This window comes from Rhinolophus sinicus, linkage group LG17 (assembly GCF_036562045.2).
Source record: "Rhinolophus sinicus isolate RSC01 linkage group LG17, ASM3656204v1, whole genome shotgun sequence".
Classification (NCBI taxonomy): domain Eukaryota; kingdom Metazoa; phylum Chordata; class Mammalia; order Chiroptera; family Rhinolophidae; genus Rhinolophus; species Rhinolophus sinicus.
This window is the reverse complement of record NC_133766.1, coordinates 25,282,782-25,299,258: the sequence shown is the minus strand read 5'-3', so window position 1 is coordinate 25,299,258 and position 16,477 is coordinate 25,282,782. Positions and strand designations below refer to the sequence as shown.

The 16,477-nt window shown below is 41.3% G+C and overlaps 1 protein-coding gene across 17 annotated transcripts in view; it reads right to left on the bottom strand.

The window, feature by feature from the left end:
- The window catches only part of DCAF8 (DDB1 and CUL4 associated factor 8), a 38,733-nt gene that overhangs the window by 5,926 nt on the left and 16,330 nt on the right, over positions 1–16,477 (bottom strand). For all 17 annotated transcript variants that reach the window (XM_074322223.1, XM_074322230.1, XM_019716410.2 and 14 more), the window contains 8 exons: positions 15,121–15,788; positions 14,034–14,174; positions 12,899–12,993; positions 8,793–8,903; positions 4,465–4,537; positions 3,938–3,995; positions 3,328–3,435; positions 864–994 (listed from right to left, as the gene is read on the bottom strand). In XM_074322223.1, the coding sequence (XP_074178324.1) occupies positions 864–994; positions 3,328–3,435; positions 3,938–3,995; positions 4,465–4,537; positions 8,793–8,903; positions 12,899–12,993; positions 14,034–14,174; positions 15,121–15,788 (1,385 nt within the window). The remainder of the gene's footprint in view (positions 1–863; positions 995–3,327; positions 3,436–3,937; positions 3,996–4,464; positions 4,538–8,792; positions 8,904–12,898; positions 12,994–14,033; positions 14,175–15,120; positions 15,789–16,477) is intronic.

The following is a 16,477-nucleotide window of genomic DNA, read 5'->3' as shown; positions in this document are numbered from 1 at the left end:
ACTCTGGGTCTCAAAAAAGAAAAAAAAAAAAATATATATATATATGGTTAGCGAGGTACATTTAAGAGCTGACCAGGCTTCACTCCCCAGCTCAGGATTCTCATGCTTCCTTTGAGCCCTCTCTCTATGGAGGCTGTCTGTAGAATTCAAAGGTTAGGCAGACTGTGAGGTGATCACGGGCTGTATAGCAGGCTGCTCAATCATTCTTTAGGAGAAAAACAAATTTTTTTGCCATATTTGCTCTCTCCCTGTATATTTATATACATTATATTTGTATCTGTGAATGAAAACATGACATTTTACCCTTAAATACTTATGTATCTCCTAAATACAAGATATTGTCCTACATAAATAGAATGCTATCATCACATAAAATAAACATTGAATTTCACATTATCTAATGTATGGACAATATTCTGAATTTCCCAGTGGTCTGAAAACTGCTCCCTCCAACTTGTATCTGTTGATTCAGAATCTAGTCAAGACCACTACTTAGCTGCTCGTAAGGAATGAGACATGGAGACACCTTTGGCATCATGTAGGACAGAATGGTGTGCCCTCGACTCTACTGCTTTTCTTTTGGGAAAGGTCCATGCCTAGCGATACCTCACTCAAGCCAGAGTTTCATCCATCCCTAAGATCCCTTTCTCTTCTCAATAAGCCGTGTCTTAGAGGGGCAGAAGCCAGGAAAAAGAAATATCCCACTGAAACCTCGGCTCCCCCAGACCACATTGCTTTTTAGCTGGTTAGTCCTATATGATATGGTGGCATGTTGTCACAGTGAGAATTCAGTTGCCATGCCAAAACCTACCTTAATCACTGGAGAGAGTAGAGAACCAGCCAGCCCAGCACACCATACTCACCACGCCTCCCTTGTCCCCCTCCATGAACTGAATGATCTGGCAGGATGATTTCTCCCAGAGGAATATGTGCCCACAGTCACTACCGCTCACCACAAACTCACTCTTGGGGCCATAGAAATTGACACCTTTTACTGAAATGACAGATGAGGGAATAAACCACGATGGTTAGCACCAGGCCTGCATATACCTAATAGGGTTAGTTATTCACAAACTCTAAACCAGCTAAGAGCCAAATAATTCCTTTGATTTTCACTAAACAATCAAGGGATTATTCATGTAAAATAGTTACAAGAATCCCACCAGTCCCTGAGACTATTTCTATTCTCCCAAAGAGTTAAGGAGGTTAAGGAGTTGGCAGTCTCTTAGTAACAGCCTAAGTCTCATTAGTCTATAACCTATCAAGCAACCACAGGCCTCATTAATGCATTACTGTCCAAACCTGAATCGCCCCAGCTCTGCCCACTCCTGGAGAGCACTGTCCTATACTCTAGGATTATCCTTGGGATGCGTACTTTATTGGTACCTTATCAATGCTTCCTGGGTCATCAGCTGACCTGAGACTAATGGAGGCACACACAATTGCCTATAAGAAGCATGTGCTTGTTACTAAAATTCTGAACAATAGGGCTCCACTCTCTGAAGTTAGTGAGAAGCCAGGAGTCTCAACTACGATGTCCGGTCATGAGACCGGCACTCCTTCTTTTGTCTGCCCATGGACTAAGAGCCAAGTACAGGTTTTTATCCCCTCTTTTCTCACCAGCTCAAGAGAAAAAGGAAAACTAACTGCTCTCTCCAAGTCAAAATTATGACAGATATCTGTTAGCAGTGGTAACAACAAAGAGCAGTGATTTCCCAAGTTTTCTGTATATTAGAATAACGTAGGGGGCTTTTAAACATCCCAATCAGTGGTGGTGGGATGTGACTGGCCTGCTAAGTGGCAATCTGCTGGGAACTAATGGCAGTAGAAGCATAACTAAGCAGTTTTCTCACTAAGTGAAGTGGGATTTACTTACTGGCATTTATTTTTTATAGTCATCGGCTACCCACATGCTACAAGCAGTATAAATGGACAGAGAACTCCCTCCCTCTAGTTAGATCAGAATTCACTGACCTGAACAGAAAATTGAGAGTGTATCTCATTGGTGGAGCCCTGAACAAATTCAAAACCTTGTAGGCAAGGGAGCCTACAAGTATAGCTCCCTGGCTTCTGGCCCTGGCAATACAAGAAGAGACCCGAAAGGGATGTGAAGAATACTGAGTGCCAGAAGTTAGTATTTAGTGAACTAATGTTTCATTCCAATGGAAAAAACAAAAAACATTTTTCATCCGGCAAGTCAGGCCTTTTGGTTGGTGTTCATCCTTGTGAACTTTCATTAGTTATAACACGTTTGGTAATCAAATCATATAGATGTAATGTTAAGCTCCGATTTTGCACATGGTCTGAGGCTAGTGAAAACAAATAATGGACTGACTCAATCAAAGTTAATGTCAGTGTGAAAAAACTTAGGGACCCTCAATGCTAACATTTTTTTATTACTAGGAGGGGAAGCAGCATTCTGTTGATGGTGCTGAATGATCTGTCTGCTACAAATTGTACTGAGAAACCCTCAAAGACACAAGGAGTCTATACTTGGAATGAAATTTCTGTAAAACACTGGGAAACATACGAACTCACTGTAAATTAAGTTAATGTTGATATTTGTGATATTCTTATTTAAAATTGTTTAAAGAATAGAATGTAACCAGAATTCAAAGAAAATATGCTTATTGTAGAATTACCATAAAGATAACATGAATTTTTTTTCCCTGAAAATAAAGGCAGCATGTTTTGGAATGTTAAAAATCTGAGAAAAAAAAACAAAAAAAAATATTTTTAAAAAACAAACAAACAAACAAACATCCCAATCAGGTTGCACCCCATACCTATTAAATCAGAATGCCTGGGGATGGAAGCTGGGCATCAGTATTTTTAAAAGATTGTCAGGTGATTTCACTGTGCAGCAAAGAACCAGACAGAACAAAAAAAGGCCACTCTTCACTGCAAACTTGGGCGAGGTACTACACCATTCCTTCTCCTCTGTCTCATTCAAAAGAATCACTTCTTCCCCCCCTAGAGGTATAAGCTCACCCTGTTTTAAAAGGCAATTCAGTACCAGGAGGGCTTTCCTGGACTCCCTAATAAGCATTTTAAACCTGAAGTTACCTGAAATAAGAAAAATAGCCCAGTCTCCTTATGCTCAAACCAAGTAACGTGACTGCAGTGGTGAGAGATACCCCTGGGCTCTGTCTTCTCTAGCATTGTAGGCCCATAGCAACTCCAGCCCAACTAGGGATCCTCTCCCACAGCCCTCAGTGGCAGGCAGCCTACTCCTTTAGGTAGTTCCTATTTGCACAACCTGAATGAGACACTATGGTTCTCCAAACCAACAGACTTGAATACATAAACCTAGAAAGACAGTCTCACCTGTGGCGCTATTTCTGTGGCCCTTATATCTCTTAACATACTGGGCCCCATCACTGTGAGAGGAGTTGAAGAGATAGATGTCTTCATCATTGTAACTGGCCAGGAGCTCTGCCAAGAACAAGCACACAGTAGTGAAAACAACGGCTGAAAAAAGCTGGGATTAGGAGCTGGGGGTTGAGGTGGGGCTTCTTGCCAGTAGTGCCCCCTCTAAATACCCAGGTATATAGCACCCATCTTAGTTGGAACAGCAGGCAAGTCAAGTGTCAAGAGTAGACTAGGAACACATTGCCAACCCAGGGATAGCAAAATGCTCAGAAAGATCACACCCATTAATTCAAGAATGAGTCAAAGGCCTAAGAAGCTGCTCAGGCAAGTAGCCTGGACTTCAGGACAGGCTCTACTAAATCTCATCAGCATTCTGCTGGGCATTGGTGCCTGGCATCTCCAAGGGTCATCTGCTGCATCCTCCCACTGTGTGCTCACCATCAGCAGTTGCTCCACTTGGAGCCATAGAACAGTGGTGAGCACTGGAGGGCAAATGCCTCACTGCTCAGCAGCTCCCTCGACAGAAGGGGCATGCCAGCCTAGGAGCTGGGCCCTACTCACGTACCTGTGCCGTCGTGGCTGTACACAAGACAGGTGATGTTTGCTTTGGACTCACTGTTCACCTGCAATAAGGAGCAGATACTGACTGATGCCCCACCCCCACCCCATTTGTTATACCATCTTCAGGAAATAGGTTTTCCTTCAAATTCCCCTGTATCTTCTCCCAGAGATAGAGACAGAGAGACACAGAGACAGAGACAGAAAGAAGTACAACTGATGAAAAATGACCACCTCTGGGGGAAGAGGGCTTTCCGTTGGCTGTCTTCTGTGTGCTAGCCATTTTACATATGCATTATTTCATTAGGCCTTACCATCATTGTACAAGACAGTTATCTCTATTTTGTCAAGAGGTGGCCAACAGTGGTGAGGGGACTGCCAAAAATCACAAAGCTGATAAGTGGTAGAGCCAAGATTCAAATCCAGGTGTCTGACTCAAAAGTCCAAGCTCTTCCCACCATACCAATAAGTTTGGGGGCAGCCTTGGGGTCAAGCCACGGAAGTCTGGAGCCACTGGCCCTTCATGAATCTTACCAGGTGATGAGGACAGAATTTCTTGAGTACTCCATTGTTCTCATTCTCATCAATTTTCCTCTGGTCATAAATTCTGTGGTCAAAGCAATGAAAATGTCAAAATTTAAAAACTGATCCCCTGTAGAGATGTAATTCGATATAGTGGCAGGAACAGCAGTCAGCTTGATGTCAGGACACATTAAAGGACATTCCTCAACTAAGCTTGAAGGTCCTCCTCTCCTGACCCCTTTCCAAACCTTAACTCTTTTATCCAGGTATTTCCCATTTCAAGGGGTAATCCTCAGCTATATCAGTTTGAGGTGGCTTAGCTCTGCTCTCAGCTTTTCTGTACTTAGTTTACTTTCACAGAAATAAATTATAGAGCTTTCTGTGTGCATGCTACCTTCCCAACTAGGTTTATACGCATGAGCAGAGACCATGCTTTATGTAAGTCAGTAGATCTTTAATCCCTTCTTGAAACATGATTTGGCCAGTTCTCCCTCTCATACCGCACAACCACCATTATAAACCACCTGTATTTCCTCAAGACTCCCTCTCTTTCCTTGATTCCCATTAAGCATCAAACTACCTTCACCGTCCCTTTTTCCAGTCCAAACTTTAATCATTCATTCAAATTTTATTACCCCTATTATATGCCAAGTATTACCTAGGTGCTGGAAATACAGAGAGGGACAACACAGACCCAATCCCTGTTCTCACCCGTCAGTCTTCTCAAACCTCAGCGTCACATCTCTCCACAGCTGCTCTTAATCTCATCTCTCCAAGGACCTCGTTTGATTAGTCCATTCTCAACCTCTTCCTCATCACTGTCTGCCCATTTTCTAAATATCTTCCTTCTACTAACTGTCCTTTCCTATTATTGCTTTTTCTGTCCTTCCCCTTGCAGTCAATTTCGAAGAGTAATCTACATTCAATATTTTCACTTCCTCGTCACTTCCCAATCCATTCCCATCTACTTTTGGCCCTCAACTCACCACTGCAACTTCTCTGGCTAAAGTCATCAGTAAGCTAGCTGCCAATGCCAACAAAATACTTTTCAGGCCTTTCTCTCTTGTCCTGAGATTGTTCATTACTCCTTCCCTGAAACACTTCTTTCCTTGACGTCCAACCACTCCCTAATGTTGTTCATGGGGTTGTCTTTCTGTGTCCATCACTTAAATGCTGACATTCCTAGAGGTTTGGCCTTAAGCTCTCCTCTGACTCTTAAGGAAATTTTAACCTAGTATCTAAGTAGTATGTGAACATCCAAAAACTGTGTTTATGTGTATTTTCCAGGGAGAGTGGATCATAGTTCTCCCTATGTTCTCAAAGAGGCCAGAGACTCAAAACAGAGGTGGTGGAGAGAATTCTAATCAGTACTTTCCTTTGGTGATCAAATTTCATTACCAATTCTTTAACTACCGTGTTTCCCCGAAAATAAGACCTAGCCGGACAATCAGTTCTAATGCATCTTTTGGAGCAAAAATTAATATAAGACCCGGTATTTTATTTATTATATTTTATATCATATCATATATTATATTACATAAAACCGGGTCTTACATTAAATTTTGCTCCAAAAGATGCATTCGAGCTGATTGTCCGGCTAGGTCTTATTTTCGGGGAAACACGGTACCAACTAATGCAGACATGTTTCATAAATCTGTGTCTCCAGCCCACACTTAATCTGAACTCCAGATTTACGAAGTCTGACAATTAAGTTCGTCAACTTGTTCCAACGATGTTGCTAACATTTATTTGATATCAGACGGATTATTCGTTATGAATTTGTCCCAACTGGACAGTGAACCAAGTTTACTATTTGGAAGTGCTGAAAAGGCTGTGTGAAAAAGATGAAAATGACCTGAACTTTTTGCCAACAATTCATGGCTCTTGCATCAACGATGCACGAGCTCCCACGGCACTGTCTGTGAGGGAGTTTTTAGCCAGTAAACAAATAACTGTATTGGAACACCCTCCCTACTCACCTGATCTAGCCCCCAATGACTTCTTTTTTTACCTGAAGATAAAGGAAATATTGAAAGGAAGACACTTTGATGACATTCAGGACATCAAGTAATATGACGACAGCTCTATGGCCATTCCAGAAAAAGAGTTCCAAAATTGCTTTGAAGGATGGACTAGGTGCTGGCATCGGTGCACAGCTTCCCAAGGGGAGTGCTTCAAAGGTGACCATAGTGATTCTCAGCAATGAGGTGTGTAGCACTTTTTCTAGGATGAGTTCGCGAACTTAATTGTCCAACCTCATATCTACATGCCAATTGCATGTTGTAATGGAATGCCCAAAACTAAACTCATTCTAAACTTACCTCTTACCCTGAATCTGTTAATGGCACTATCCTAAATTTAGGTGGCCAAACCAGAAACCAGGTCCTTTCCCTCCTACACAGCTAATTTCTTTCCTGTCAATTCGACTCTCGGGGGCATTTCTTGACTGTATCTGTTTTTTCTACACTTAGTCAATTTTTGCCTAGATTATATGTATTATCCTTCTATACTGATTTCCTTGTTCATACTGTCACCAGAATTATGTCTAAAATGCAAAATTTTATGTAAATTTCCTGCTTAAAGCTCTTTAGTGATTTTGTACTTTCTACTAAACAAAGTCTAAACTCCTTAGTATGGTTGCTTACCACTTCTCAAAGATCCCATACGTTACACAAAAATAAAACAAAAACAACAAATGAAAACAATGCTTCCTTGAACATACCATGTCATATCTTGCTATCTTACCGCCACACATATTGGTCCCTCTATCTGAAATACTAACTTCACATTTGTCTTTAATACTTCCTCTGTGAGGAAGAACAGCATAATGAAATGGTTTCTACCATATTTAAGGAGTCTGATCTGAGTTCAAATACTAACTTTGCAACTTACTAGATAAGTAATACTGGGTATGTTAATATTTGTAATTTTTATATATGTTTCTCCAAAATGCTCCAAAATGCAGAGACTATGTCTAGCCAAGTGTGTACCTAGCACACAGTAGATGCTCAGTAAATGCTAGATAAACACATGAATCAATATATGTATGTACTCTCCACAATGCCTTGCTTAACATCCTGCATAAAGAGAATATCCAGGAAATGTTTGCTAAATGAACCAGGAAAAGAGAAATAGGAGACTACTATACTACCAATTATTACTCTTTAACAAATACATATCAGCTGATAATCAGACTTTTTTCCCTCTAAATTAGGTCTAAATCATAGCTCTCAATGTCTCCAAGCCATAAACTTCAGCATGTCGCAAATCAGTTAAAAAAATTTAAATATTAACTATTTTGGTATATGGACTATTCCGTGTTCCTCTGTGTTTGTCATTCTTCTTTATGGGGAAACATTACCTTCCTTCTCATTTCTTATGAATAAATTTCAGAATATAGTTATACAAATGTGCTCTCATTTAAAAAGGAAAATAATGCTTTTCACCCACCAAGAAAGCAAAAAAATCATTCATTTCCCTAGTGATCCTCTTCCTCCTCCCTTTCAAACTGATCCCTCAGCAACAGAAGAAAATATAGTTAAAATAGGCCAAATGAACAGTTGTGACTAAAGGCCAGAAGGAAATTAACTGGTACACATGGGGATTGAATCCATGAATTCTGTTTTCCTTAGGATATGCCTCAACAGCCGGTGCTATAACAGATATTCACAGTAATAAAAATACCACTACAGATAAAGAATAGTGGTTCAAAACAGTGGGAGTCAAAAATGCTGAGTTCACACTGAGTGCTCCCAAGTCAAATCATTTCTCTATCTGAAACCAGCATTCAAAATTTCTAGTGCATGTTAATTTATATATGAAATGGTGGAAGATATTACAGCACTTGCTAGGAAACCTTAGCTACATGGGGACCTTGGTCAATTCACCAAACTTCTTTAAAATTTGATAATCTCTATAAATTGTTAAGCCATCCCTCAAAGATTGTTACATTAGGGAGAATAACTCACAGAGTTAAACCAGGGGTGTCCAAACTGTGGCCCGCGGGCCAACTGCAGCCTGCAATCCATTTTTAATTGGCCTGCAGCAAATTCCAAAAATATATTTAGTTTACTTATATAAACCAGGTGAGGCAATATGTACTTCACCTCGAGTGAGTGGCCCGGCTGTTTGTGTATTTTACCGCAGATGGCCCTTGGTGAAAAACGTTGAAAAAAGTTTGGACACCCCTGAGTTAAACTCTTTTGGAAGAGGGTGAAAAACGCAAAGACAGCGGTTAATGAATTCCTAGACAATTCATACCTTTCCATAAGGGACACCTGGTAGTACACAACGCATGAGAGTCTCAAAGTCTCAAAGACACAAAAGAGCCACAGACTCACCTTACAAACTGATCTCGTCCACCCACTGCAAATTGGTGGGTATTGGCAGGATTTACATAGATTGTATACAGCCCCACTTTCTTCTCCTTCTCTTTTGTCACTACCAGTTTCCTTGAAGAGTAGAAAAGCATAAAAGTTATATTCTCCAAAAGATCCAGATGGTCTTGACAAGTGAGAGCAGAGAGAGTAATGCAGACACAGCTAATAAGAAACAAAACAGGTTCTCATTTGGAAAGAAAGAAAAAAGTGGTTAATGTTTGTTTTGAACATAGAAGATAAAAGCCGCCTCCACATATATTTACTAAATGCTACTTTGGGGATGGAAAAAAATATGTGGTTAAGTAATTTTCCGGTGTTCCTCAAGAAGTATAAGTTAAAGGTATACGAAAGTGTTGCTCCTCAACTAGTCTCAGTTTAGCTGGAGTCCTACATGATAACCAATCATTAAACAGACAATACTACCCACACCTTCCCATCCTTCAGTTATGAATATATTCTCCCAATCATCTGGGAGCAGGGAATGAGGGGAGAATGAATCACAGACTACACAGAAAAATACCTTAACATCAGTCTCTCTCTCTTTGAATCCAGAAAAGTGTCACCTAAAACACAGTGTTAGAAATGCACACAGAGAAATGACAAGCCAGTTTTCTAGCACAGGGGCAATCCAAAGGGAAATAGCATTCTTCCCTTACCTGAAGCAAATGAGGAGAGGACATTCTTAAAAAGACAGCTGTTCAAAAGGCTGGTAAACAATTTCTAAATTATTCTTCAGGTTGTACCACCAACAAAAATTGACCCTTAGGAGAGCATGGGGCCCTGAGGAAATACTATGAAATTTCAGAGGTTTAGCCGGAAGATTCTGGTTTTCAGCTATAATTTGTCCCAGCTTAACACGTTGCATACGGCGGGGTTTAAATCCCTCCTGAAGATTCTCGTGATCCGTACGCAATGTGTTAAGGGTAGCACTATGAATAATCTTCCCAGATTTAAGTGTCCAACCAGTCAAATATGACATCATAAAGATTAATTTACAGAAAATAAAGGACAGGAAAGAAAGGAACTGAGCTTTAGTTTTGGCTTTTAATCTTTCTGTTGCTATGGAAACTGAAAGAAATATAACCATGACAACAAGTTTCTTGTAAAGAAATTATTTTAGCATCCTCTCTGGTCAGTCACTCCATTTTAGGAACTGCTCTAGGTAAAGTGGAAAGATTTTATTTGATTTTAAAATCTCTGCAGCCTTCCATTAAAAGAATCGTGTATAGAGGTTATTAAAAATGCCATGAGGGGGATGACCGGATGGCTCAGTTGGTTAGAGCACCAGCTCTCAACAAGGTTGCTGGTTCAATGCCCGCATGGGATGGTGGGCTGCGCCCCCTGCAGCTAAAGATTGAGAATGGCGATTGGACTGGGAGCTGAGCTGCACCCTCCACAACTAGACTGAAGGACAACAATGGGCCCTGGAGACACTGTATTGGGGACACTGTTCCCCAATATTATTTTTTAAAAAAAGTTATTAGGGAAAACACACACACTCAAAAATGCTAGGCAGACAACATCAAAATGGAGAAGGGGCAGCTCTAATTGCGTTTTAGACAGGGAAAAGTAATAGGAGCAGCAGCTGCTTCTTTTCACAAGACCATCTTATTTCCTCAGCAATTTGGATTTTCAGGAGATAGTCAGACAAATATAAAGGTTACTACGTGGAAGCTAAATGAAAAAACTGTAGGGACTGATTATGAAGTACTGGCTCCACTGTCATGAAATCCTGACAAACAGCTCAATCTTTCCATACCTCAATTTATTCACCTAAAACAAACAATCTCTCTCCCACTGAATAACTGCACAGAGTATCCTGAGCTCTCTGAGGAACATGCAGAGAGGTGCTACGAAAATGATTAATCATGGCAGAGGGAGGCAGCACACGAAACCATATGAAACAAATCTACCAAATTTTGCCTTAAAATTTGCAGTTTTTTAATGAGCAGGTATAGTCCAGCAAAAATGGAAACATAATGACAGATCGAATGATTCCTTTGAAGAATATCTCAAACTGGCTTCCACTGGATAAAGGAATATCCACCCACAGCTCCAAATCCAACTCTTTTCCTAAGATGTTAGCCAATTTCACCAGTTTCCAGAGACTCAGCTATCATATATATACAAAATAATAATTCCCCTATGTCAACTTCACACAAAAATGCCTCTGATATAAGTGGATGTTTAAGCATCAACTTAACACAGACAGATAGCTTTGATTTTCTGGCCATGACCTTCACATTCAGCCCTCCACCTCATTCCAGTCTTCTACTTCTTTAACCCCTAAAACAATTTTTTTTTTTGAAGGCTCACTGTCTCTTACTTCCTAAATCGAGAATGTGGGTCTCATCCTACTGTAAGTTTCTCCTATGTTCTCCCTTTTAGTTTCTATTCCATCTATCATCTGGTTCCACTGGTCATCTCTCAGACAGATTTTTCTGCCTACATCATTTCATTACAAATTCAATAATCTGCCTAAGTTATCTGCTCTGTGCATTACTGGAACCAGATTCCCAATTCCCTGTGGCCTAAGTTTTCCTGTGACCCTGATCCACAGAATAAGATCTCATTCTGCTTTGCAACTCTCTCCAAGAGTAGATCAAACAAACTCATGTCATTTTTTGCATCTTTGCCCTTCCTCTCTGCTCTTGAAAATTTGCTAATAATGTTCCCTTGTCACCACAGAACCACAGAACTTTAGAACTGAAAATAATAAACATCATTCAGTTAGAGAGCAAACGATTTTCTCAAAGCTAATGCAGGCTAGTACTAGAAGGCAGACCCCTGTCACCCAGGCCTGTTCCCTTTCTGGTATGAACTCAGTATTGCCCAACCTTCATCCTCCTGAAGGTTTATATAAGTAACCAGAACATCCTTTCTGCAAGCCTAAAATATTTTCATCATAAGCAGTCTTTTAAATTCTTCCCCTCTAGAAAACTTTTTCCATACTTGTGTCTAATAAAAATCAGCCTTGAGATTATGTTCCCTAAATTAAATTAACTTATATTTTACTTGTATGCTATGCAAATCAATGACATCCCTTATTTAACACTGGTATTGATACACAAGATTTGTTATAATTTTTAAGACTAACAAGACAGTAAGTACTCTAGATAATCCATCAACAAGGCAGTGGTTAAATAAACTAGTATGCCAATGCTGTACTGTATATGTCATGGTTAAAAATGAGGAAGGCATTTATAGTCTGATGGAGAAAGATCTCTAAAATATATTGTAACATGAAAAATGCAACACCTATGTTCATATACATATTTATATACATACATATTTCTATATATACACTTATATATACAATAATTATCCCATTTATGAGGAAAAGTGTATATGTGTATATTAAGACACATAAAAATGTACAAAAAGGATTGGAAAGGTATTCAAAATTTTTAACAATGATTATCAATAGCCAGAAAAGTGGGACAGGGGAGGTGTACATGAGGGAGAATTTACATTTTGTCCATATACTTTATTTGAATCTCTTATGTGAGGTGCACGGACACGGACACACACACACACACACACACACACACCCCCAGGACTGCCTGGTTCCAAACAAAATGCTATGATATCACACAGCTGAAGAGGGATAGAATTATCCATGAGTCTCAAATTCATGTAAAAATGAGCTGTGATATGATAGAGTTGTACTATAGCTACCAATATTTTTGTTCAAATTTTATAATTTAATTGTTTACCTCTTTCTATACGTAATTGAAGTATAAATTACATAGAACCATATCTCTAAACTGCTTTGTAGAGTAATATGCTTCTTGTGGGTAAGTTAAGTATTATAATAGCACCCAAGTGAATGAAGAGTTATTAACTGAACCTTGTTTTAGAAATAAAGGTAGGCTGAATAGTATTCACTGCTGACAGACAAGTAACATCAAAGAAGTAAGGAATTCCCCTAAACCCAAATCTGCTTCTTATCATAGGCACAAAGGGACCATTCTGAAGGACCAGCGAGTTGAGCATTACCTAGGCCGTGTGGAATACTCTCAGAGCTAACAGATTCAGTTCTGTAGAATTACTACTGCTCTACTTACGAAGCCGGCCGGTCTTGTCTGAGGTCAATGGTGAAGACGACTGCATCTTCACCTGCAGACAGGAATGTACAGGGCGAGTCTGGCTCGAGGGCCAACTGAAAGAGAAAAAAAGGATGAGTAGTTCTAAAGATTAGAATTCGAGGTCATCTGCTTCATTCCTTTATCTTTAGGAAGGGCTGCATTTAAGATGTCTCAGCAAGATAAATGTCTGCCTTTTAACATTGCAAAATCCCAGGAAAGGAGATAATAAACCTATTCTTTCTTGTTCTGTGTGAATTATTTACAGCTTGCTTAGTCTATACAAGTCAAAAGAACAGGTGATTTGCTATTTTAGCTAAGTCCCCATGGGATTTGAACAGTGCTACCAAAGGAAAGTATCAACCATTCAGGTTCTCTCTCAAATAACATTAATTCCACATGTTCAGGTTGGGAGAGAAATGGTGCCCAAGTTTCATTCCTTACATCTTAATTGTAAAAATTAGTTATCTAGTGGGTTGGAGGTATGCTTAAGATTCAAAGAAATAGGTAACTTTCATGTTGCCTGAGCCATCTAGAAAAGTATACCCCAGATCCACCTACATATTTGCTTAGGCTTTGTAAGATGAGAGGACCATTTTCTTTTCATAGCACGGAAGAACATGGTACCTACTCTGAGACTAGGCAGCTCTTAGTTCCTCACTGGCTGCCACCATGACTATGTGGCCTATATTCCCAGGTCCAAATAAAGCTTCCAGAAACAGTGCTGTTTGTACACTAAGAGTTGTGAGCAGAAAAACTGGAGCTCTTACATAGGAGAAGCCAACCACTAGCACCTTGGAGCTGTTAATAAGATGTTCTAAATATGATCAGAACAAAGTTTAAAGATTTGGAAGTCACAGGAGACCTCAAGGGTCTCCAACTAACCACGGCTCAGCTTAGGGATTAGGTATAATCAACTAAATACTGCATGTGCAAGATCTACAGATTTCTCAGAAAGTTGCCTTCCAAGAAGTTTAGGGTGGTAGCTCCTTTTTCTCCCTTATCTACGAACCTTAGGGCTGAAAGGTAGGGCAGGTGACCATAACAAAGGGGACACAATGTGCAGAGATACAAGAGGGCCTTAGCTGAGATCCACAGGGGAGCTGGGCTTACTTACCTTGTGGGATGCTCCCTTATGCTGGGCCACACGCTTTGTATTCTTGCAGCACTGTGTAGCAGACAACTCTGCTACCCGCACCTGCCCATCACGGGCACACATGGCCAGAGTGGAATCACCACTGTTAGGAAGGAACTTGGCCTAGGTGTTAAGAATGAAAAAAGGGGCACACAAAATATCAAGTAGGTGAATTTGAGAGGAAAACATGTGACAACCACTCCAACTCACCCCCTTTTGTTGCACAACAGCTGGAAACTTAGCTCCTACTCTTACATAGTTGGCCAAAGTCCAGTTTCTTCCAAGATTTAACGGAGGAGAGAAAAAAACCTTTCTGATATAAGAGAGCATTACAGTGGACTCTAGAAGGCTGAACTGGTACAGGATAAGTGCTCAAGTGAACTAGGGGAGAAAAGAGGAAAAAGGAGGAAATTCTATCTTGATTCTGGAGGCAAACACAAATTTGCTACAAAGAAAAAGGAAACTAGAGGGGATGTTTGGGGAGGAAAAACAACATGCTTAGGGATAAATGGCTAGAACCAATATGATGTATTGGGCTGATGAGTAAAATCTCTAGAGAATAATGATATTAACTAATATTTACCAATTCTTATTAAATACCAAGCACAGTTCTAACTGCTAAGTTTCTATTGTTATTTAATCTTCACACTGTTATTAGCCCCATAAAACAGATAAATAAACTGAAGAAAGAGGTTAAATAACTTGCCCTAAATCACACAGTTAGTAAGGAGTACGGCCAGGACTTGAACCCAAGCAATCTGGCTCAACTGCCTCTACTTTTATACAACTATGTGATTTCTACCAGGGCACATGTAGCACCTTCCTGATGATTTCCAAGCACTCCACCTATAATGATACTTCCACAAGTTTTTAGCTCAAGGAAACAAAAGCTTGCCATGGGTCTTTCAGTCTATTTAACCCCTCTGTGGCATTATGGGAGCCAATGGAGGATTGAGTTCTGATGTCTAATTCCTACAAATTCACTATCAGCTCCCACTCCAGCCAACAGCTCAGATTTGTCTGACTCATACCTGATTTTCTCAATTGCTATTCTGCTCTCTTGCCTCACCTGGAAGACATTGCTTTTGTGGCCACTCTCAAAGTCCAGAACCGGCTGCCGCCGCACCCAGTCCCAAACCACCACTTTCAGGTCATCGCTGCCACTGGCCAGCCAAGTTCCACGCTGGTTAAAGTGCAGGGTATTGACACAACCAGTATGGCCCTCAAGCCCATGCTGCAGGCGGAAACGCTGCACAAAGACTCTTGCCCCACAAGCCTCGTATACAAAGCGGGCACTTGAACCCAGCTCCCGCTCCCGAAGGGCAGGAAGGGCTTGCCAGCGAGGTCGGGGAAGGGCTGATGTCTCTGAGGACACCCAGTCCTCCAGGGCCCGCTCATCATCTGATGAGTCCTGGTCACGATTGGCCCGCTTGCGCTGTACACAATGCCGAGGGTGCTCTTCCTCCTCCTCTTCTTCCTCCTCTTCCTCTGAACGATCATGGACTTGGTTTTCATCATTGATAGAGTAATGACCAGTGTCCTCCATACTGTCAGAGTCCTTGTCTTCACCTGAGCTCTCTGTATCTGTGCCTCGACTTTCCGTGCTGGTGCGGTTGGGGCCACCATCATCCCCCGTCAAGCTCAAGCTCAGGTCTGAGGCCTCCACTTCAATGCCTGAGGATGTTTCCCTCCCCTCCTCAGCTCCAGACATCTCCTCTGGACTGCTAGACAGGCTTCCTGCATGTAAGTAGGAAATATGTAGGTAAGGGGAAAAAGGAAGGAAGTAGCATAGCAATCAGAAGCATTTCCCCTCCTTAATCTAAGCAATCATCACATCAAAAGACCTGAAACCGGGCCAGCCGGTGGCTCAGGCGGTTAGAGCTCCATGCTCCTAACTCCGAAGGCTGCCGGTTCGATTCCCACATGGGCCAGTGGGCTCTCAACCACTGCTCTTGCTCAACCACTGCAGTGGGCTCTTAGTGCCCCCTGCAACTAAGACTGAACACGGCACCTTGAGCTGAGCTGCCTCCCGATGGCTCAGTTGTTGGTTGGAGCGCGTGGGCTCTCAACCACAAGGTCGCCAGTTCAATTCCTCGACTCCCGCAAGGGATGGTGGGCAGCGCCCCCTGCAACTAAAATTGAACACAGCACCTTGAGCTGAGCTGCCGCTGAGCTTCTAGATGGCTCAGTTGGTTGGAGCGTGTCCTCTCAACCACAAGGTTGCCGATTCGACTCATGCAAAGGATGGTGGGCTGTGCCCCCTGCAACTAGCAACGGCAACTGGACCTGGAGCTGAGCTACGCCCTCCACAACTAAGACTGAAAGGACAACAACTTGACTTGGAAAAAAGAAGTCCTGGAAGTAGACACTGTTCCCCAATAAAGTCCTGTTCCCCTTCCCCAATAAAATCTTTAAAAGAAAAAAAG